The 23,078-nt window shown below is 39.2% G+C and overlaps 1 protein-coding gene across 1 annotated transcript in view; it reads left to right on the top strand.

Annotated features, from left to right (window-relative positions):
- Positions 1 to 23,078, top strand: part of GRB2 (growth factor receptor bound protein 2) — a 60,321-nt gene that overhangs the window by 5,202 nt on the left and 32,041 nt on the right. Inside the window, exon 2 of the mRNA XM_074343671.1 lies at positions 2,064 to 2,277. Within this exon, the coding sequence (XP_074199772.1) occupies positions 2,200 to 2,277 (78 nt within the window). The 5' untranslated portion in view covers positions 2,064 to 2,199. The remainder of the gene's footprint in view (positions 1 to 2,063; positions 2,278 to 23,078) is intronic.

The raw sequence follows: 23,078 nt of genomic DNA, 5'->3' as shown, positions 1-23,078 counted from the left end.
AAAAAAATTGAAGGATTGTGCTAGAAAGGAACATTGGTTGTCACACATTATTTACATCATCAGTGAACACTCTTTCATAATGTGGTACTGCTGTTTAAACTGGAATATGGGTTGTTACTGTGATGGGGCAAAGGAAAACAAGCAGGGGTGGAACAGCCAGGTCCTCATCTTCCAGGTGATAGGAAATGGCTGGAATAAGTTAAGAAACAGCATATGTAGGAGCATATTATTTAGAAATATTGTGAGTAAATACAGAGAAAGCTAAAAACAAAGTCAAGGGGGATGGCTTGTGGGTATTGGGGTAGGGAACTCCTTTTTCATAAGCCTTTTGATACTCTGACTTTTAAAGTTGTATACATGTATTCATTTGATAAAAAAGCAACAGTGGTGAGTGTAAGTAAAGGGTATTTAAGGACTCACAGAAATAGATACCCTGAGACTAATCTTTGTTTTTTGTTTTTTGTTTTTTGCTGGGACTCTGTCTTTGCTTTCCCCTCAGGGAGCCAGCACAACATAGGATATCCTAGATTTGGCCTGATAGAATAAAACACTGGTTTGGCTTATTAGTTACCTGCAGGAGAATGTTTGGCTTTCAGAATTTGACTGAAGGACTTCTTATTACTAGATGATTTCTTTCCTCCTTTTAATATTCATTTCCCTCTAATCTTACTATTATATTCCCAGCTGGTTTACTCTGTAGTTCATTTGCAGCTATGCCCCAGTTGTTAACTTTAGAACAAAAGAATAATAACCTCAAATGAATTCTCTGCTAGGTGGTAATTATGGAAGAAGGGTGTCACTATAAATAATCTGTCCCCATTCTGCCACTGTCAGTGTTGTCTTCTGCTTTTATTTAGACTGTTTGAAACCAATGACTGACCCAACAAGAACGGGACTTTGTTTTCCTTTGTTATGCAGAGGTCTAGGTTGTATCCCATTCTCTTGGCTGGAGATGCTGTACTTCCCCCTTTGCTTCTGCAGCCATTGTCTGTACTGCCTTGGTTCAGCTGGTCTACTACCTAAGGGATATTACAGAATCTTTACCTGCAAAATGCAATTTGGATCAGTTTAGTACTCCCCTGGCTCCCAGAAAAGCAGCTGTTCTTAGGGTAACTGAGAGAGACTTCTGTTTGGCTTTCTGGCACCATCTCCCAGACAAGGTGTCTGGCAGCTCAGATTATGAAAAAGGGATTCCTTTCAGGTATAGATTAGGACTTCAGCTTTGCTCCTCAAGCTAGTTAGAAGTAATGTGGAGGCTACTCCGGAATGCTGAACCTTGGACATCTATTTTAAGGGCTGTTGGGGCCCCCAAAGCCCTCCTTTGCAAGGGAGCTTTATGCAAGAGCAGGTCTCCACTTGCAAAAGGCTCCGAGCTGAAGCGCCTTTTTCTGGTCCCCTGAGCTTGCAGATCACAGTTGTTAAGTGGAGAGGGAGAGCCACTGTGCTGACAAGCAGCATACTGAATGAAAAAGTAGTTCCTCGGTTCATTTTCTCCCCTTTCCCAGGAGCAGACCAAGGTTTAGTTTCTGAGAACAGGTAAAGCAGCCTAGGACCAAAGCCCACATTGCTGGCTTTTGACTGTGGTTAGGGGACCCAACATTTTCAAGAACCAGAAAGGTTGGCAGGGAAAATGGAGGGAGAGGCCTATTTAACTGAGAAAATTTGGGTGCCATCCCCAGGGTGAGGCCTTTCTTTTGGTGGACCGCATTTCGTGCCCAGAGAAGAGAGTGTAAGGGGTGAGGGAGGAAAGGCGGAGACTGCTCGGGACTCCAGCCGGTTCCTGCACACCGAGCACACCCAGCGGGAAGGAAGAGGAAGTGTGTTCTGGAATAGCTCGAGCAGCTGTCGCCATTGGCCGGCAGGCCTGTCAGTCGCCTGGGGGCTGAGGTTGGAAAGAGGAAGAAGGAGATCAGGGCTTTTGCCTGGGAGGGAGGGAGGAGGGCTGAGCCAGGCTGAGCCAGGCCGAGCCAGGGGGCGTGGGGGCTGGGACGACTGGCCGACTGGCAGGGCGGGGCTGCCTTCTATCCTAGCCACTTCTCTCAATCACTCCTCTTCTGATTCAGGGTGGCATTGTGTGTCCGGAGTGCAGGAGCGAGTCCGAGAAGAGAGGCGAGGCTGAGCCCAGAGCACTGGGTTGCTTCAGCCGGGAAGACTCCCTTCCCCCTGCTTCGGGCTGCTGAGCACTGAGCCCCGCTCAGAATGGAAGCCATCGCCAAATATGACTTCAAAGCTACCGCAGACGACGAGCTGAGCTTCAAAAGGGGGGACATCCTCAAGGTAAGCATTGATGCCCAGCAGATGCCCAGACGCCCTCTCCTTGTACTCACCTGCCTTTTTTTGCCCTGATAACACACAAAGAAGCTGTGTTCCTTCTTTTTTCATTGCCCACTTTTCACATTTACCATCGTGTGTGATTTGGCTAGCTGAGATAGATGCTGAGTAGAATATCAAATATGACTTCAGAGGCTTGGTGTGGTGTATGGTCTTTAACTGCCTTTGTGTGGGTGCCTTTGTGAACATTTCTCCTTGCTTGTTAATATTGGTAATTCAAGTAGAGGCAAAGCAATGGGATTAGAGTAAGGAAGTAGATGAGTAGATGGGTTTACCTTGTAGAGTTTTACTTAAAAATTAGAGGATTTTTTTTTAAAAAAGGGCTAAACTTGAAGCATTTATGTAAAAACACTCAATTAGTCTTCTTTTACATAGTCAAAAGATTTTTGCATTCTGGAATGTGATCCTAGTAGGTTAGAAATTAATTTCCCCTACTTTAGAGAGACAGAAGTATATGCCAAAACTCATTAAAGAACCTCTGTATTTTTCTTCTTTGTGAAACAACTAATGGAGTTCTAAATGACAAGGTTCAACTTGCTGTTGTACAAGTCAGATTTCGATTTTCTTAAATGGAACTTGAGGAGCAATTACCCTGTATTAAACTCTGATTGCACACACACACAAAAACCCTGCTGACGGTTTAAAAATAAGCTTCCGTATATTTTGCAGCTCATTTTGAGCCCCGCTATTTACATGAGATTCGGCTTCCACCTGGCACATGTTAATTATGTGTTTACCCAATTGACTGGAGCACTTGCCCTTTTGGATATGTAATTTATTTTTTTACAAGGCTGGGTGTTATCGAATGGTGTATCAACTCTAACTGAGGAAAACCTGAAGTTTAATGTTTGAGTCTTCACTGTGTCTCGGGTTTTGACGTTTTTTTCTCTCAGAACCTCAGTCTGATTGTTGGAATTTGCCATCCATTATTAGGATTTTTATAAAGAGGAAAAAAATAGAAATAGAGAAATATGATTCTTTATAAAAGGACTAGTGGTTTTTGTTTTTAAGCTTGGCAGACCTATAGATGGTTACTATTTTGCTCTCATTGCCTGAGGCGTGGAGTTCTGCTTTGAAGTTATCTGCACGGTAGTTTCTTGATGTTAGAAATGTAGGTTGTACTTCATAGAAGGTGATAAAGAGCCCTTTAAGGAGAAGGAAACTGTGTGTGTTCTTTTCAAAGCTGTTTTTGTGATGCCAGGCTTTTTGAGGATATTCTCAAAGTCAGGGCTAAATTGTCAGAAAGCAGACAGAATCAGCTATAGGTTTTAGAATGAAATACATCTTCTGTTTCTATTTCTTTAGCTAGAAATCAAAGTAAACATAACTTAGTAAATTACTCTGTATCATTGGTATACAGAGAAAGTGATTTGATGTTTTTTATGTGATTACTGTTTTCAGCAGATAACCTGCTCCTGATGTCATAAGATTGGCTACTTAAAAAAAAGGGGATTAGCTATTCAAGTAGCCAGACTTGTCACCTATAGAAAAATACTTTGGAGCCAACTTTTGTTTGTTTTTATCTAAATGTAAATTAGATAAACAATTAAAGTTACTCTAGGAACTTGAAATTTGAGCCTGGTAGTTCATATTTTTTTCTCTAACTCTGTTCAATTGCACATTTAACGCTAAAGCAACAAATTAAAACAAAACTGCAGTTTTGAGGTCTGTTTTTTTTTTTTTTTTTAAGAATTTTTAGACAAGAACTTTCCCTGTTTACTGTCACTGAAGTTTGTCTCAGACCTGAACAGTTTATAAGTTCTCCAATTTAAGTTGGTAAACTCCTTGAACAAGTGTGACATCTTTCTTTCCCATCCTATAATTAGAGAAGATGATACTGTTTAACGTTCCCCTAGAAATTTTTATAATGGGAGAGAAAGTGAATCAGAGTGCCCACATTTACCTTCAGATTTTCTTCTGGGAGAGAGAAAAATACATATATTTGGTTCTTTCCAGTTTGGTAGATAAGTGGCATATGAAGTCATAGTGCCATTATTGCTTTTGAATGGTGGCTGTTAGCTGTTTGTCAGTAATCTTGTGGCTTTACTCCAAAAAAAGAGTGACGATACAGTGGTTGCCCTTTGTCTCATAATTCTGTGAAGCAGCTGAGTGAAGAGGAGGGACATTGCTTTGTCTTTATAGCTATTAGTTTTTTTTAAAAAAAAAAAGCAGTGTTTTCTTCTTTGATTATTCAAGGAGTAACTGGTTTCATTTGAGTGGCTCTGATTTGATTTGATAACTCTTTAGGGTGTTAGTTGTGAACCAGAACACGTTTAGAAGTGACTGGAAAGCATTGGCCAGTTTCCCTTGATTGAAATAGAGATATATTTGCCCTGTGTTGATGAAAGGGACGTGTGCACTTGGGTATTGAGTACATTTTATTGGAAAATGATGAAGTAGAAAGAGGCTTAGCCCTCTGCCCCAACTAGAGTTCCAAGGGATTACATTCTCTAACTGTCTGGGAGTTCCCGGTTAACTTTTGGTGAATGTTGACCCCTGTGCTCCATCAGACCACTTCCTTACTTTCCATCTACACATTGACTTGTACTGCCCTGAGAAAAGAGCAAAATTAAAACATCTTACTGGAGGCCTTAAATAGAACTTAATGCTTCAATGTATCTGCCTTTGTTAATTTCCCTTTTATGAAAGCTTGTGTTTTTCTTGGGGAAGGGTGGGGAGGGCTCTGGAGCATAGAAATGGAAGAAATCGCTCTTCTGTTGCAGATTTTAGGTCTTACGTGTCTGAAATGAACCTAAATTTCCCCACCGTTGATTAGGGCAACCTTGAAATAGTCCCGGGGGTTCTCCACTGAACAAGTCCCCTAAATACTCTGCCCTACAACACACAAAATGCCTGAGCTTACCTAAAAGTTGTACCTGCCATCTAGGGGCTTATGTACATGTACTTCAGACAGTGCTGCATAGGAATGAAGAGACTGTTTTGAGTTCTCACACCCGGCTCATTCCATTCTAGAGCAGGCTTATTTTCTATCAAGGCAGACCCTCGACTCTAGAAGATTACCAACAGTAGATCATCTCAGGATCCTACTCTGTCCGGCACTAACTTCCTTTGTCTGTTTCTTAAACCTCTTGAGAACTAGATCTTGAGTTCAGTACTGATGACCCTATTTCACCATCACATTTACAGAGCATCTCCTTGAGCCATGTCCTGAGACAAGTTGTTTTGAGAGTTGGGGAAGAAACAGAAGGTGTAGTTCCTCCCTTCAGGAACTAGTAAGAGAAGTGAGATTGATAAGTAAAACAGTATGTGGGAGTATATAAAGTTAGAGGGTTTTTAGGACAGGAAAAGACCTTTTAAAATCTCTTAACTTAGACTTTCTTATTTTACCGGTGAGGAAATGGTGGCCGATAGAGTTTAATGATCTATCCAAGCTTACCGCTATTAGTACTTAGTACTGAGCTGATATTTAATGAATTGCTAAAGTTGTGTTGTTACATGCTGTAACTGCGGAGTAATTTAGGAAGGGAAGAGATGGGTAAGAGCTGAAGTCAGAAAAATGTGTGGGAGAGGTGCGACTTGATCTGGACCTTGTGCCAGGTAGGATAGGGCTAGGTGAAGAAAAGGGTGAGGCGGTGCTTGTTCTGTTTGAAATAGGAATGCTGGAATAAGGTTGCAGACTGTTTCAGAGTGGAAAACAAGGTAGAATTGGAGCCAGATAAGAAAAACCCAGTAAGAGTCTGATCTTGTCCTTAAGTGTCTGAAGAGTTATTAGCCAATGACAAAAGTGTTCTCTGCGTGTGTAGTGGGTTGCAAGGAGGGAAGCCTGGAGTCCCAGCCTAGCAGGTCGCAGTGATTGGTGTAATTTAAGTGCCTGCCTAGGTGTTGGAGACTAGGAATGAAGGACTGGGGGTGCTTTGAGAGACACTGAAAGGAAAAACAGTGGGATTTCTGCCTGTTAGTGGTTGGGGGACATTTAAATAATTCTCCTGTGTAACTGAGAAGAGCATGTCAATTGAGTACGCTCCTGAGAGCCAGAATCTGATTGGTTATTGTTTTCACAGCAGCTGTAAGTCCTGAATTACAGTACATGTGTCTCATTTCAGGTGTTTGAACTGTCAAACCTGAAAAATAAGAGGTTGGGGTGGGTTTTTTCTTCAATATTTTAAAGCCCTAGTATCAGTGTACTTTTTGAAATACTTGTTTACCTGTTGATAAGAATTATTATCAATCTTGTTGACTAAACTCAGAGTACTGCATTTAATCTTTAAGTATGAGGACAGTTTGATTGAGTTCTCTTATAGCAGATAATTTATTTGCCTTTCATTATGTTCGTTTGCCTCCCCTGCCATCTGAATGGACTATTTCCAAATAGGTGCTAAGAATGAACTTTCAGTTCTTATACAAGACTCTTTTGGGGGGCTGGATGAAGACCAGTCATCCCTGTTTGGAGAAAGAAATGTGTAAGAAAATGCGATGTTCCTTTGGGTCTTCAGGTTTCACCTCTGTGAGCTGTTATAATTAAGGCATCATTGAATGGCTATTATTTATGGAGCATTTAATACATGCCACGAAGTGATACGTGATTTCTGATTTTGGGCACTGAAAGGTTGACATTATTAGCCCCGTCTTAGGGGTGCAGAAGTCAAGCAACAGGCTCAGGTTCACACATCTAGTAAGTGGCAAAGCAGGGGTTTGGTCTTAGGTCTGGCTGCAGTGCTCCCCCTGCAATACATTAATGTCCTTGTTAACTGTCAGAGAGGAGGAAACCAGAAATGTAAGGTATTGGCAGTCCTGATTTGCTCACCTGCCAGGCATGGGCAGCTGTCTTGTGGCACTGCTTCTACGTAGTGACTTATTGGACATCCTATCTAAAGCAAGCTGAGGTTAATAATGAAAGAAATGAAGGGGGTGAAAAAAGGTCATTTTCCCTGTCAGATTAGCAGAGATGGTAAAGATTGACTCCACTCTGTTGGCCAGGGTGTGGAGAAATGGGGCCTGCCACCTCCTGCCAGTGGAGGTTTGTAGAAATACAGTTGGTCTTTCTGAACAGTGGCTTAGTGATAGGTATCAGATCATAAAATGACCCAGCGATTTCACTTTTAGGAATTAATTCCAAGAAAATTCACAAACAGGTTTTTAAAAATGTAGACATAAGGATGTTTATTTCAATGAATCTGTGTACTACCTAGCAAAGAAATTGCTGCAATTAAATCATGAAATATGATCATTTATAAGATTCATTTCAGAGATGTTAAAAGGTGTGAAAAGAAGCTTCTTCCTTGAATCCATGGAATTACTGAATTGGGGGGAACAAACCTAAGTAGCCCATCGATAAGGGGCTACATAAACAGATGATAGTGCCTGTAGAGTAGACTACTGTGAAGATGTTAATGTGAGCATCAGTCTGTATCAACACAGTATTAACATCTACACTTGCACAGACAAGTGTTTATGGATCCTCTTTTGAATAGTAATGATGTATCTAATGCATTGAGTTCTTAGCATGTCCTTGCACTAAGCTAAGTATTTTACTTGCATTTTCTTTTGATCCTTACAATAATCCTATTAAGATAGATGCTATTATCCCCAATTTACTGATCAGGAACCTGAAGCTTAGGTTAAGTAACTTGCCCAAGTTCACATTCAAATCCAGGCCGGTTAAGTCCAGATTCCATGTTCTTAACCACTACCCTGTGGGGCTTTTTCGTACCCAAATGAGGTCAAACGGAGAGAGAAAGGGAGAGCACATTTAGGGAAAATTGCTATCTATTTCTGTTTGCTTATTAAATACATAGACTTCTTTCTGAATGGTCCCCTGAAAGGTAATAGTTACCTCCAAGGGGCTGTATTTCATGTGATTGTTACTCCTTTTTTGAGCTCTTTTTTAATTACTTTATTCATTTAATTTATCAGTTTTATTACATCAATACAGTTTTATTCAAGTAGTAAGTAGTTAACATTTTGCATCTTTTTACCTTGATGAATATTTCCAGGAAGTTAAAGTGCTCTGGTCAAGGGTTAGTTTGTTGGTTGGTTGGTTTTTGTTTTTGTTTTTGTTTTTGTTTTCCAATGACTGAGATTTAACCTGCTTTTATATCTTTAGGCTACAATTCACTGTGCCTATGCTGTGTCATAAAAGTTAGAAACCTTTAAAAGAGTGACTCAGAATGCCTTTTTGAGGAAAATCTTGGTCCTTTTGGAAAGTACTTTCTCTGTTTCACCTCCTTGTCGATGTGGATGAGAGACATGTGCTCCAGGGCCGGACCCACCTTGTTTGAATCCCAGCTCTGCCCCTGGCATACCTGGCCTTGTGGTCTTAGGCAATTTATTCTATGCTTTGGTTCTCCCATCCTTAAAATGGGAATGGTAGCACCTACCTTCCTAGTGTCACAGTGAGGATGACAAGAACTAATATATTAGTGTACTTGAAGCAGTGACTAGGATGCATTAGATAGTATGCTAGCTGCCATTGGTTTTATTAATGTTGTTCATATGCACAAGCTTTGCTAAGGGGATGTCCGTTCATCTGCTGGCTCAGGTAACTGTTAAGTCACATGATGCCGCACAGAAAACTTGCCAGGGGCTTGTCCTTATTTTACCTCAAACTCAGAACTGATCTAGCTTTGTCTCAGAGCTTAGCTGAAAGCATGATATTGATGGAGGATTGTATGAAAGACAAATAGTTTTTACATTTTTAAAAGTCTTTGGTCTCTCTCAGGATTAAACCTCAAAGCAAAGAGATGGGTACCTGCACAGCGTTCTGTCGGGGACCTTGCCTTTGTATATTTCTTGGGTTGAATGGAGCTTTGGGATTGCACTGTTGGCCAACAGTAAGAGATGATGGAAGAAACAGCCTTGGGAAAAACTCATCATTGTCACGGCTATAAGGATATTAAGGAGTTATCTCTAAGTGTCTTCAGGGAGGACCTGTGGGAGAACATTCTCTCTGGTCTCAATACCTAGAATAGGCATATTTTTCCTCCAAACAACTTTTTTAAGTCTCAAAGATGCTATAAATAATGCTTTGATATGTTTCCTTCTTTATATTGTGGGAAAGCTCAGAGCCTACGTTGGTCCCCTTTATAGCAGTAGCTGTATGTTTTCTGTCCTAATACTTTTATCAAAACAGGTACTAATTATTAGTGGTAAAATATTAGAGTTTTTTCTCACCTTAACAGTGGCTTTACTTTTTAATTAATTTATTCTCAATAGTGGACTTTTAAAATCTTGGATTGGCGAAATGGCAAAGCCTTCTGTAATATTTGGTTTTGAAAAATACAAAAAGCATCAGTTTAGTTTTGAAGTGAGAGGAAATGCCTTTTGGACCTTGAAGCTGTAGGCTTCACAGAGAAGAAAGGAGTATGTGTTTTCTGTTAGAACATTGACTGTTGCATGTCTTCTTTGTGTCATTTCATAGATCTTTTATTTTCATAGATAAGTAGTATGTATGGTTTGAAATGGATTACTAGAGGAAAAAACATATTTGCAACATTTTATTAGCAGTACTTCCATTTTCCCTTAACATTTAAAATTACTTTAACATACATTAATAGGGAAAAAAAAAGGTAGGAAATTCAAAATCCTGCATAACCCCCCCCCCCCCCAAACTCTAGTAGAAGAGAGCTAGAAGATCTTTTCTGGGCTTTGTCATCATACCAACATTTTTATAGTGCTGTAATTGTAGTGGACTTAAAATATAACATATGTTACCATTTGCCCATATTTACTTTACTAATTATTTTTTAATGGTTTAATATTTTGAAATATTTTTAAGGTTAATGATCTATAATTGTACTTAACTATTTCCCTATTACTGTATATTTAGCTTGTTTCTACTAATAATTTAGTTCATAATCTCAAAGGAGGCTTTCGCTATATTTATGTGTGTGTGTATGTGTATATATATATGTGTATAATGCTCTGTTGTCCTAAAGGATTGGACAGGTTACCTACCGGAGGTCAAGTTAAATGAGAATTGCCCATAATCTTAGCCAGAATACATAATAATAGTGCCGCTGATTGATGTTGGCTTCATCCTCTGTTCTTTAACAATAGAACATTATTTCACAGTTTGACAGTGTTTTATAGGACTGTGGAACCAGATTTGTGAAATGATTAAACCTCTTCACTCAGCATGTGAGATACTTGACTACAGCACGTAGTTTTTTTTGAAGCATATTTTATTTTGTGCTCTTCCTTCAGGTGATTAATTTTTTTAATAGCTGTGCCAGGTTAAGTTAATGAGTAATTTTGATAGCTGAGAAATTTGGTGCTTATTCATAGATGTTGTTTTAATTCAGTTTTACTTCTTTGGCTAAATGAGTCCCTTCTAGAGGGAGATCATCCATCCTCACTCCTGTTTGGAAAAAGATGGGAAGACAGACAAACCAGGCTTTGTTTAGTTGATGCTGCAAATGTTTAGGTTTGGAGCCAGGAGGTTCTGCTAAGAGCTTTTGAGAAAAAAGCAGAGTGACTTAACTGAAACATCCTCATGCACTTACATGGATTGCAATATAAAAAAAAAAGAAAACTGTCATGTTGGTTTTCTCTGGATGTTGGGATTATGGAGAACTTTTACTTTCTACAGTATGCATTTCTGTAGTGGATATTTTTATAAGCATATATTAGTTTCATAATCAGAAAAGCAATTAAAAACACTACAACGGTTTTCCAGATGTCAGTTTACAAGTGAACAAACATTTTAGGTTCAGTTTTGCTTTCTTAAAAGGGAAAAAAATTACAATGTCCAGCTTCATGGAGTGAATTTACTTCATATTAAGACTCTTCTTGGTGCAGGCAGCACAAACATCTCCTCGTTACCTAGGGCTGTTACATAGACTTTATGTAGAATATACACCGATAAGCCCTTTTCCTTATGAACAAATAAGATTGGCCCTAAAACTGGTCTTGCTGCCCAGATTTCTAGTTATACTAGCTTATCTTTTCCCTGCAGCTGATAGGAAAGTAATGTTACGTGCTTTCTTATGTAATTTTGACTTAGGTCAGGCTCCCAAACTGGATTAAAATTAGTAATGCAGCCAAATTGCAGTTTTTCAGAGGTTTAATTATCCATTTCTCCTTTTTGTCTTCTGTCCATATTTAGCTCTGACTGGTCAAGTTTACTTTTTATTTATCAGCTTTTATGAAAATATTCCACTTTGTAAAGTAAAATTAAGAGACAAAATAAAGATTTGAAATTATTAGTGGGTCTTAGCTATCTATTGTGCATTATAAAAATCAGATGTATTCATTTCATTCTTTTAAAGTATTTGTTGGAAATATTTAATAGAAAAGTGTAAAAGAAAGTTAGGCCATAATCCGTCCTGTCACCCAGGTAAGTTTTTTCCAAATTAAATAAACAAATAAATGTAGGACCCATTAGAAAATGTAAGACGCAAACACTCTTCCCAGAGAAAATTACTGTTCCATTTTGCTGTAACATTTTAGGAAAAAAACATTTAATGAATATAGCCATAGTTACTGTTCCTGTACTTTCTGGGTACAATGAGAAACCATAATCAAATCACAGTGAAACCATAGTCAAAACTAATAATGAAAGTACGCAGGTACTTCATCTTTGGAAGGAAGGCCAGCATTGCTGTTTAATGTACTGTACCTCTTTAGAAAACAGCAGTAGCTTGAAGGATTTCTTTGCCAGGCTACTAGAAAAGATCATAATGATTAAGACTTTCTCAAAGTCACATGTTACAGCTGAGTCAGAATAGCTCTTGAACCTGAAATTGGTGTGGTGTGAATTTCCCCCAAAGTTGTGCTAATATTGTCCACATCAGATAATCAAATAAATTTGTGACTAATGGCCTCACTTAGTGCTGCAGGTGAAAAGTTGTAGCCCTTCAGGTCTTGAGATTAATTACTTTACTGGTCTCCTAAATTTAGGGTACTGGTGTAGAAAGAACCAATACTTTTAAGTTTTTATCAACTTGGAAAATGACATTCTATGTGTTGCGAAGCCCTTTGTCTGCCTTCTTGGAGCCCCTAATATAACTGCATACACCTAAACAGCTGTTGCCTTTGAAGACCCTAGAAGTAACTTTCAAATTTAGTTACTAGTTTATTACTGTTGTGTATGAAGGTTTAAGCTTTCTGCATGTTCTTTCCCTCACTCCCTTCCCTATTAGATATTAAAGGCCTTGTGAAAGGGGCGTGCCTCTCATTTGCATATTCTCAGATATCCTGATGAAAAATTGATTGCCTGCTTTTGGGGGGGGGTTTATAAATAGAAGAATAGCACCCTCAGTTTGAAATGAACTATGGTACATTTTTCCTTTGAATATAGACATTAATAAATACCTAAAGCTGTAGCCTTAAATTTCCCTCTGAATGCTGCTTTAGCTGCATCCCATAATTATGGGTATGTAGTTGTTTTCGGTTTCATTCATCTCAAAGTTATTTTCCAATTTCTCTTTTTTCTATGACCCATTGGTTATTTTGGAGTGTGTTTATAATTTCTGCATATTTGTGAATTTCCCAGAATTCCTTCTGTTGATTTCTATTTTAATTTTACTGTGCTTATAGAACACACTCTGATTTTGGTCCTTTTACATTTATTGTGGCTTATTTTATGGCCTAGCATAAGAGCTACCCTGGAGAATGTTCTGCTGTGTGCTTCAAGTGAATGTGTATTCTGCTATTGTTGGTTGAAGTGTTCTATAGATGTCTGTTAAGTCTAGTTGGTTAATTATTTTTCCCTTGAGTATGTATGAATTCTTAAGATTGCTTATCTAGTACCTTGATGAATCATAACAACAAACTGAGTATCTCCTAGGTCAAGAGTACTATGCTTAGTGCAGAGGGTTCATGATATAGATAATATTCAGTACTACACTGTTTTTAGAGGTATGCACTTTGGTGTCCTGAATGAAAACAGACTTGATAAGACATGAGTATTGAAAAGTTTTCTGAGCTAATTTAGAAACACTCATGGCTGCTTTGTCCATCCAGATATGCCTGACTTACTGAGAATTTCTGTAAGCTTACTGTCAAACTCTGAAGAGTTGTTGGAGTTGTCCTAGAACGCTTAAACTTGAAAGATTAATTGCCTTCCAGCATATAGGCAGTTATAAAAGTAGACATGAGCTGTTTGATGACAGCATGGCACATACAAGAGCTTCAGAGTAATCATGACACTTCCTTCACGTTTTATAAAAAAACCTTAGATAAGTGCCATCAAATTCAAACTTCCTGCTCATGACACAACCATACCGCCTTTTAAGGAGGTATTTTATGGAAATAGGTTTCTAAGTGGGACTACTTTTAACTAGAACTTTCCAAGTATTGAAAATAGCATGAACTTTACACTAGTGTTTTAGTAACTTCAGAAATAGAAAGGATTAAGCTTTTTATTTTCTCTATCACCAGAATATGAATCACGTTTAACAAGTATATTGTATATAGTGCAGGGTGGTATCCACCTGAAATCTGCTATCTAGATGTTAGTTTCTAAAAAAAAAAGAAAATTTAAAAAGTTTGTGGTCTAAGTAGAAAATGGAATACCTTTTCATGAAGCCTTTGGAAAAAAAATTGCTCAAGGAAATAAAGAAGCTCAAGATTCCTCTTCATATACCTGAAAACATTTACTCAGTTAAACATTTACACAGGTGTTTATCAAATGTAAGCCTGGAGGCCCCAAAATTCAGTGTACTGTTTACAGGGAGGGTTGGGTAAGATACCACTGCTACTATGTTCTCAACCAGGATCCCTTAACAGGATCCTCTCATTAAGATAAAACTGTTACAGCATCTTTACTGAACGTAATTTCTTTGAGCATAGATTTTCTTTAAAGTAACTTTATTTTAGAACCCTTTTAGGCTTACCAAAAAAATTAAAAAGACAGCACAGAAAGAGCCCATGTATCTCACACCCAATCTTTCTTGTCATTAACGTCTTTTTATTAGTATGGTATGTTTGTTACAATTAATGAATCAATGTTGATATTATTAACCAAGGCCCATACATTATTCAGATTTCCTTAGATTTTTCCTGATGTCCTTTGTTCTGTTCCAGGATCCCATCTATTTGATTGCCACACTGTTTGGTTGTGTCTTCTTAGACTCATCTTGGCTAAAACAGCTGAACATAGATTAAATCTGTCAACACACACACACACACACACACACACACACACACTTAAAATGTAATATTCTTTTGATTACTTGATAGTCCCTACTTAATGAAGAACTGTTTTCTAAGAGCTTATAAATTGGTGTTTCTGTGGAAGATGTTATTTCTCGTGTAAGGTTGGACTCCGTAAGTATTTGGCTTCCATATGTCGGATATTTACCACTCTCTTCAGTACTATCTGCACTAGCCTTATGTGACTATTTAAATTAAGTAAAACATTCAGTTCTTCACTTGCATTGGCTATATTTCAAGATCTTAATATCTGTGCGTGGCTAATGGCTACTATGTATTGAACAGTGCAGACATATGACATTTGCATCATTGTAGAAAATTTTTTTGGACAGCCCTGCTGTAGAATGTCACCACCCATTGGTGTGTTTAGAGTATTTTGGGTTTCACTTTGAAATGCCAGGAATGATATCTTCCCTCTCGTTGCAAACCATTAGTGGTTACTCTGATCTTTGGAGGTGAGGCCGTGGGGCAGAATTGGGGCGGGAGTGGGAATGGAGAACCCTGCTGTGGACTAGCAGTAGAACTTGGTAGGCGTTTCCCTTTACCATGAATCTGTACTCCTCCCTTTCCTCGAGGACCTTTGACTTCCCAAAGCCTTTCCTTCAGGGCGCTGCACCTTTCCTACCCCAGCCTAAGCAGACAGAGGCAGATACTGGGGACCTGTGATCTAGTATTGTGTCTTTATGTGAAAATTGAAGGACCAAAAGAGTACTTGTAGAGTGGCTCCACTGGGGTGACATACAGCATGTTGTCCAGTCCAGCACTGCCTCTTCTAATTTGGGTTCCTTGTGTCATTGGATGTGTAATGTGGTCTTGAGCTAAATGTGCAGACAGCAGCATCTGAGGCACATCCAGAGAGCAGAGGCAGCATTTCTTTGAATTCAGCAAAACCATAATTATTGTGTTTTCTTTTCAGAACTCTGTTTTACATAAATAATCTTAGGCAAAGTCTTACTCTTGTTGTAGAGTCATTTTGTTTCTTTGTGTTAAACTGCACCAGAATTTTGCACAATTAAATATCCTGGCCCAAAAAGCTCTACAGTGTTTCATTAGTGAACATATTTGCCAGTAATGTCAAATAATGGGTCGATTAATCTTTGTGACTATATTTAAACAAAATTTGGTCAATTTCCAATTAGTTGCATAGTTTCCCTGAGCACTAAGCTATTTCACATCTTGTGGTCTTCAGTCCTATTGTTCATTTTGCCTTGGCCACCTCCCACTCTTCCCTCCTGGTTTAGAGCAAGCCCGAGCTGCACAAGTCTTTCTCGATGCGCTTCTCTCCCTGGGGTGCCCCAGCACTGCCCCTTAGTGCCATTGTGTACCTCTGCCTGTGGCATGTTTATGTGTCCCCGGGTCTCAGGTTCCTGTATCTCAGCGTCTTGCACAGCCCCTAGCAACGTGGTCATTTAGTTTGTTGGAAGAGAGGAAGGTTCACTCCACTCAGTGTTAATCGAGTCCATAGTGGGTATTGACTTTGTGACCTGGTATTGCCCTGTCAGAGGTCAGGCTTGGTTCTTATGTTGCCTGAGCTGTTTTTGCATTTATTTAGATGACATAAACCAGAAATAGGAGCTCTGAAATTTCCACTGTATTTTTTTAATTCCCTTACTTTCTGCCACCACCTTAGTTAGGTTTCTTAGCTACTTTTCCTTTGAGTCTCTGTAATTACACATTACTGTGCATGTGATCTAAAGAATATTCAATCAGTTTTATTTTTGTAACTGTCTAAAAAGTGTTCCCAGTTTCCACCAGCTTTTGGTTTTGGACATTTATTCCATGTATAGTCATGGTGGCATTTCATTTCAGCATATGGTCCATACACAGATAAGAAATACTGCTTTAGAAGGAGATTCTAAACATTTTGGTTTTCTGTCCTGAATTTGTCCTTTATTCTTCAAGTGTGTAAGAAAAATGAGAAAAAAATTTGCAGGAATAGTTTGAAGTAACCCTGATGAACTGTTCTAATTTACATAGTTTACACAACTCCTAGCCTTAGAAAAAGTGCCAAAGAACAGCTTTGTGGAGGGCTGGAGAGCGGAAAGAGGAATCTTGTCTCATCAGATACTCTCTTGAGTATACTCTGCTGCTAAAAGTGAGGTTAGTTGGGGGAGGTATTGCTTCTTATTTTTGAAGCTTTGCCAGAACTCTTTGCTTACAAACAACAGTGTGATCTGTTAACTAGCGTCCCTGTATTTCCAGGGATGCTTTCCGACCTCCTGTTAGCAACACAGCTAGGACTGGCAGCATGCTTTGTGGTGCCAAACATAGCCGTAGCCAGCCTGGAACGTGTCCAACTCGAAGGACATCCTGAAGTCAGAACTAGCAAGTGGTGCAAATGCTCTCAGTCAGAATCTGGGAAGTCTTCATGAGGACCTAAGGCAGGCAGATCTGACAGGCTGATGAAAATGTGTTTGTAGACTGACGCCTCATTTCCAGGCTCTGCATAGTTGAGTTCAGTCAGTGAGCCATTAATACCTCTTTTAAAATTTGCTCATAGAAGCCAGCTTTGGGAATGTACCCTGGAGCCTGAATATTGGTAGGATATTCAAAAAATAATGGATTTGCATCTCTAGTAGGACCTGGCTTTAGATTTGACTCCATAAGTCAATGAAAGCCTTGCTTTAAGGATTTACTGATTTTAAGTGTTTGTGCTTCTTCATTGGTAATATGATGGTTCATGTTTTGAGTAAATAATACTGTCCTTAAAGCAAAGGAGTACATATGTTTTGAGTCGTTTTTTTCTAGTAGTGGTAGGTACAGTATAGGGTCAGTAAGTTCTTAAACACCATCGCTTTGTTAACTGGTGCCATTCATAAATAGGCTGGTTGGTTAGAGTCAGAAAGTCAGTCTTTGACTAGCCCAGCCCATACCAGCCCACAGTCCTTGTCTCAAGAGTCTTATATTGTGACTAGTCAGCTGAGCTCAGAGGAAACAAAGAAATAAATTGGAGTTTTCCTTAATATAAGGTTGATCAGCATCTTTCAGCTGAGTAAAAGTAGCATAAGGCTGTTCATGCCTTCTTAAATTTTTATGTCTTTGGCTCTGGCCTTACAGTGTAAAGAAACTTTCAGTTTTGCTAGAACTTTAAGCTGCTACTCCTTGTTCCAGCTTAAGGTCATTTAAATGAGATAAATAGTTTTGATGTATCCCATTTTGAACTCTTAGGAATATCTAGTGGCACACTGATAGAACATGAGGAAAATCGTAACTTACACATTTCTAAGATTCTGTGTTTATATACCAAGTTTAGGTCAGTCAGCAAGCTTTTGACTGTGTGCCAAGGAGACAGTTGCTAGGGGCTTATAGTTGAGCTGGTGAGGCTCTGTGTTCATACCTGTGAAACAATGTGTAAAGAAGACAGTTCCATGAAGTACCCCTTCTGACTAAATGCTGATTAGAGGATTTGTAGCGTGATAGAATCAGACGTAGTGATTGTGTACTATAACTAAATAATTTTGGACTCAAGATTCTCTGAAACAGTAGCTACCATCTGAGTAATCAGATCCTTCAAGATGGGAGGAGACCTGAAGACAGAGAGGGACTTGAACACGGAGATAACCTCACTGATGTAAAGCTTTCATGCAGGCCAAGAAAATTAGCTCTTACTGAGCTCATACAGTCTTGGGAGCCAGGCAGGCTCTGTACCAGGTGCTTTTGCTCTTTAATCCTCTCAAGAGCTCAATGAACGGGCCTTTTCAGATGCATTAACAGAGGAGCTGAGTAACTAGTGTAAATTGCACAGCTAATCAGTGGGAGAACAGACACTTGTGCACGATTTGATCTGGTTTTCATTTTGAACTGTGGATTGGATTGATCAGAAGGCAGGCATTTGTATTGATGGAACAGCAGCATTTTCTAACAGGTCCTGGAACAGTGAGCTTACCCGAACGGTGTTTTAGAAAGACTATTGTGAGTAGTACTGGATTAAAGTAGAGAAAGATTAGAAGCAAGATACAGCCTAGGGAGGAAGGACCCAGGCTGGAGCCAGACCATTTGGGTTCAGACTTCAGCTGTGCTGTTTGCCATGGTTGTGATGTTAGGCAAGTTTTTAAAACTTCTTTGTGCCAAAATTTCCTCATTGGAAAAATGGGGATAATAATAGTATTTATTACCTCATCAGATTGTTGTGAGGATTAAATTAATTGAAACATGTAAGCAGTTAAAACTGCAAGTATATAGTTAGTTGTTATCAAAACAGTTTTGTTGCAGGCAAGCTGATGAAATGAGTTAGTGGAAATGGAGAACAGTCCAGATCTAGAGGATGTTACAAGGGAAGAAATCACAGGACCCGGGAGGAGATGCAGTCTAGACAGAGGATTCTGAGTCTTTGATGCTGGGAGATTATTGGTATCATTAACAGGATGGGAAGAGGAATTATCTAATTGGGGAAGATAAGAGGTTGAATCCTCAACCATGGGAAGAGGTTTGACTAAAAATACTGCAGACAGTTTAGACTCTTCCCACTGTGGAGCAGAGTAAACAGTAAAAGGATTCAAGTCACTCTTCACAAGGTAACTTCTTTCTGCATCTTCCACAGCAAGAAACAGCTTTAATATTGAGAAACATGAGTCATCCCTGAGACCTAATGCTCTGGGCAGTTCCTGTTTCACTAAGCAGAGTCATAGATGGGAGTATGACCCTTTGTGGCAAATGCTAGATTCCATTGCTGTCGATTTTCCAAATCGGTTACAGTACAGTTTTAAATTGTATTGGCTAATAGTAAGAATGGTGTGGCTCTATTATTCAGAAAGATTCAAGTGAGGATTCCCACATCTCAATTATAAGACCCTGAAGTACTGAAACCTTGTGTTAATTTTATATTCATCGTGAGCCCCGTTGTGCTTATTATGGTCGGCTTAGGAAAAGCTTGCTGACTGGGTTAAAATGATTACAGTTTCAACAGCCAATTCATGTAAACAGAAGGATGAACACACAGGCGCTCCTCCCCAAGTCCCGTGGAGAGGGATCGTTAACAGTGCCCTCAGTTGTCAAGGAGAGGTTCTGTTTGCCTCTACTTCATCAGAGTACTCTCCGTATGAGGTTCCTAAAACCTGGTCATACGCTCAGCGTGACTAGAAATATGTTCCTCCACTTGTGTGGACTGGTGTGCCCTTTACCCGAGAATCTTTGGCTTATTGGTGGTCTGTTGAGCTACTGATTTAAGAACTATTCGTTGAATATTGCAGTAGTTCTTAACCTATTTTGGGGGTCACATCCTTTGAGAGTCTTTTTAAAGCTATTTCCCCCATTCCAAATGTATATAAATAATCCATATCAAGACCCTCTACTTTGTTTTAGAATGCGCAAGACATTGAGGCAGTTCAACATAAGTGTAAAACACTTCCTGCCCTCCAAGAATTTCATATGTGGTTGAGTAGAAATAACTAATACAGAAATGGTTATGTTTAACTGTAATAAAACGTAATACAGCACATAGTAGGTGTTAAATAAATGAGGTGGTTATTGTAATGTTTGCTGCTGTTAACTGTTGAAGGCATCAAGCATTCAGAGAAAGAAGTTGTTGGGGATTATAGATATGAAGGAAGAGGAGCACTGATCCTTAATGGCTAAGATTTGGATCTGTGGCAGAAGGAGAGAATGGCATTTCATGGCAGTGTTCCAGTGTAAATGGAATATGAGTTTCAAAGACAGTGATCAATCTGGCAGTCTCTTCTTTATAATTAAAATATATGTATGATCATTACTGATCAGTACCCAAATCTAGCCCAATCCACTGCCTAGAAATAGTTTATTATCTTCCCTAATAATCATTTTTTATGGACATTTTTAAAGTAAAGATCACACTGTGTGAAACAAAGTAGTTTCCCATTGTATTAAGCCATTATTGTTTGCAAATAACAGAATATGATACTCATACTGGTCTAAACAATAAAACATTGGTTTATATAATCAAAAAGTTCAACAGTAGGATGGAGATCAGATAGGATTTGAGCAGGGCTCCTGCTCAGTGTCTTCATGAGTTTTTGGTAGCTATGCTCTGTTCCACATATTAGCTTGTTCTGAGGCTGGTTCCTCTCGTGATCACTATGCCTATGGCCAAGAACCTTGACTAGAGACATCTCGTTAACTTCAGGGAGAGAGAAAAGTGTGCCTTGGCCTGAGATTTGAGTTGATTGGTTCAGGTAACCAAGGGCTAAGCTGTTCAGTGTGGGTTAAAGAGGATAGACTTGCCTTGGGAGATTTGGGGGGGAGTCAATCCCACCCAAGCTTCATGGCTGCTACATAGTGGCAGAATAGAAGTTGACGGGACCACCCATTGTCTATCCCACCCTATTACAAATTCTTAGTAAATAACATTTGTAACCGCTGCAGAGTATCTCATTGTATGAATGTACTATAATTTAACAATTCCACTACTGTTGGACATTTTAGAATGCCCCCCCCCCCGTTTCTTAAATAACGCAAGTGGTATTTCCATAGACAGACACAGCGAGTTGGCTATTAGGGAGACTTGGAAGGACGATTGGTTTGGGTTCTGGCACGTTGAGTGGGAGCGATTCCTTGGCTGGTTCTGTTCATCTTTTTGGTGCTCTTGAGCATCCCCTGGAATCCCATTCATTATTAACTGTTCCCAGTCACATTCTTCTGTTTTATCTTCTAAAGACGCTAATTGTACTGATGGTGCTTTTTTTGCCTTTTGCTTATTTTGTTTCTATCCTCCACAGTCCTGTTGTACTTTGATTTGAACCTTTTCCCTTGGTATAGATGGTATCAGATGTTCCTTTCAAGTGAAACCAGTTGGTCATTACTACTACAGTTATAAAGGCAACATCTTGCCAGAATATCCTGTCCCTGCTGTCCCCTTCTAGTTTTGCTGTGTTTAGCTTCTATTAAAAATGCATAAGTGATTTACTCTGAGTAAAAGGACAGCTTAATTTCCTGTACCCTTACTTACAACAAAGAAGAATTCATTAAAGTAGGATTTAGTTTCTTTGATATAAGATTCTGTCCAGGAAGATTTAAATGATTCTAACTTAGAGGGTTTTTTTGGTTTTGTTTTGTTTTGAGACAGCTGAAAGTAGGAAATCTGGTGTAAGATGAGCCATTAGCTTCTGCTCCCTTCATGGACTTCTTCCCAGTTTAAATGCAAGCATCTGGGTGGGCAGCAGATGGAGCTGCTGTAGGATTGGTATCCGACACCTGCCAGCTTGTGAAGCTCACATATTCTCAGTATCACAATCATTTGATACTAGAAGTGCCAGAGAATGTCCTAAAAATAACGATGGCCAGGAGCAGGGGAGAGGCTTACGAGATTAGTTTAATCTTACTTTTTCTTTGTGGTCTGCCATTAAAAGTTTGGATAAAAGGCTCAAAACTGCCAAATAAAAAGAATTTTTATATTTTTTAGACTGCCCTGCCTTCCAAAAAAATGGGAGGAGTTATTCCATTTGAAGACGGACCTAAGTAAATAAGTACTTGGTAGATATTTTTCCTTAGTGGACCTCAAAAAAACTTTTCTAGTCGGCTGGATTTTTCTGTCTGCATAGTATGTAAAGATTAGGTTGGGTACCGGATACTTGTGTTTGAGACAGTTTAGAGTAATGGTACTTTCTGAGCTCATTGTCCATAGCATTCATAATCCAAAATAACTCTTTTCCTTTAGCTACAGAAAGTACAAAACCCTAATAGAGACCTAGCTAGATAATTGATTCTGTGAAGTTTTGAACAGAAGTAGTGCAGACAGCACTCCTTGGGAGGCTTTTAAGAACTGTGTAGAACAGCACATACCAAGAAGTATACATAGAGGTTATAATAAGCAGGGACTGCAGTTGATCAGACCTGAGTTCCACTCCTGCCTCCTCCGTTACTCTGTAACTCCTTAGGCAAGTTATCTGGCCTCTTTGAATGGACCTAAGATTCCTCATCTGTAAAGTGGAATAATACCTACCTACCTTATGGAGTTGTTGTGAAGATGAAATGGCCTGATACGTCATGAATTCTGCCATATGATAAATGATATAAATAAATGTAAGCTGTGTTATTTTAGTTACTTATTAAAGGAGAGATTAACTCATTCTCCAAACAGGCATTAAGTGTTTATATAGATATGTGATAAAACCAGCACTCCTCTGTGAAGGGCATGGCATATACACTCTATGGTGTACAGTTAGTTTCTTTTGACTAGTAGAGGTGCGTTCGAGGTACAAATCTAGGAAGGAGAGTGGTGGTGATAGAGTCACAGAGGATGGACATTTCAGCTAAGTTTTGAAGAGTGAGATAAGACTAGGTGAACAAATACGAAGGGAAGGGCATTCCATGCAGAGAGGGCAGAGGCGGAAAAACACAGAAGGTGGGTGGGGAGGAGCAGGTAGTTGGCTGTAGTCAGGATGTGGGGTCTTGTGGGGAAATGGCAGAGGTAGTTGGAGAGTCAGGCAGAAACTGTCATTAGGGAGTTGGTATGCTGGGCTAAGTACTGGACTTGATTCTTTAAGGGTAAGAAGTAATTAAAAGATGGTAAGCATGGAAATAAATCAGTTGCATTTTAGGAAAGTCACTGTTACGGCAGAGGGGTAAAGAAAGGGATATCAGTTAGGATGTTGCACTGTGTAGAGATGATAGACATTTTAATTGAAGAGGACGTCTATTTAGATGTAGAAGAAACTAGATTT

The sequence above is a fragment of the Camelus bactrianus genome, chromosome 16, assembly GCF_048773025.1.
Source record: "Camelus bactrianus isolate YW-2024 breed Bactrian camel chromosome 16, ASM4877302v1, whole genome shotgun sequence".
NCBI lineage: Eukaryota > Metazoa > Chordata > Mammalia > Artiodactyla > Camelidae > Camelus > Camelus bactrianus.
Note: the sequence above shows the minus strand (reverse complement) of the source record. Positions and strands in the feature narration are given on the sequence as shown.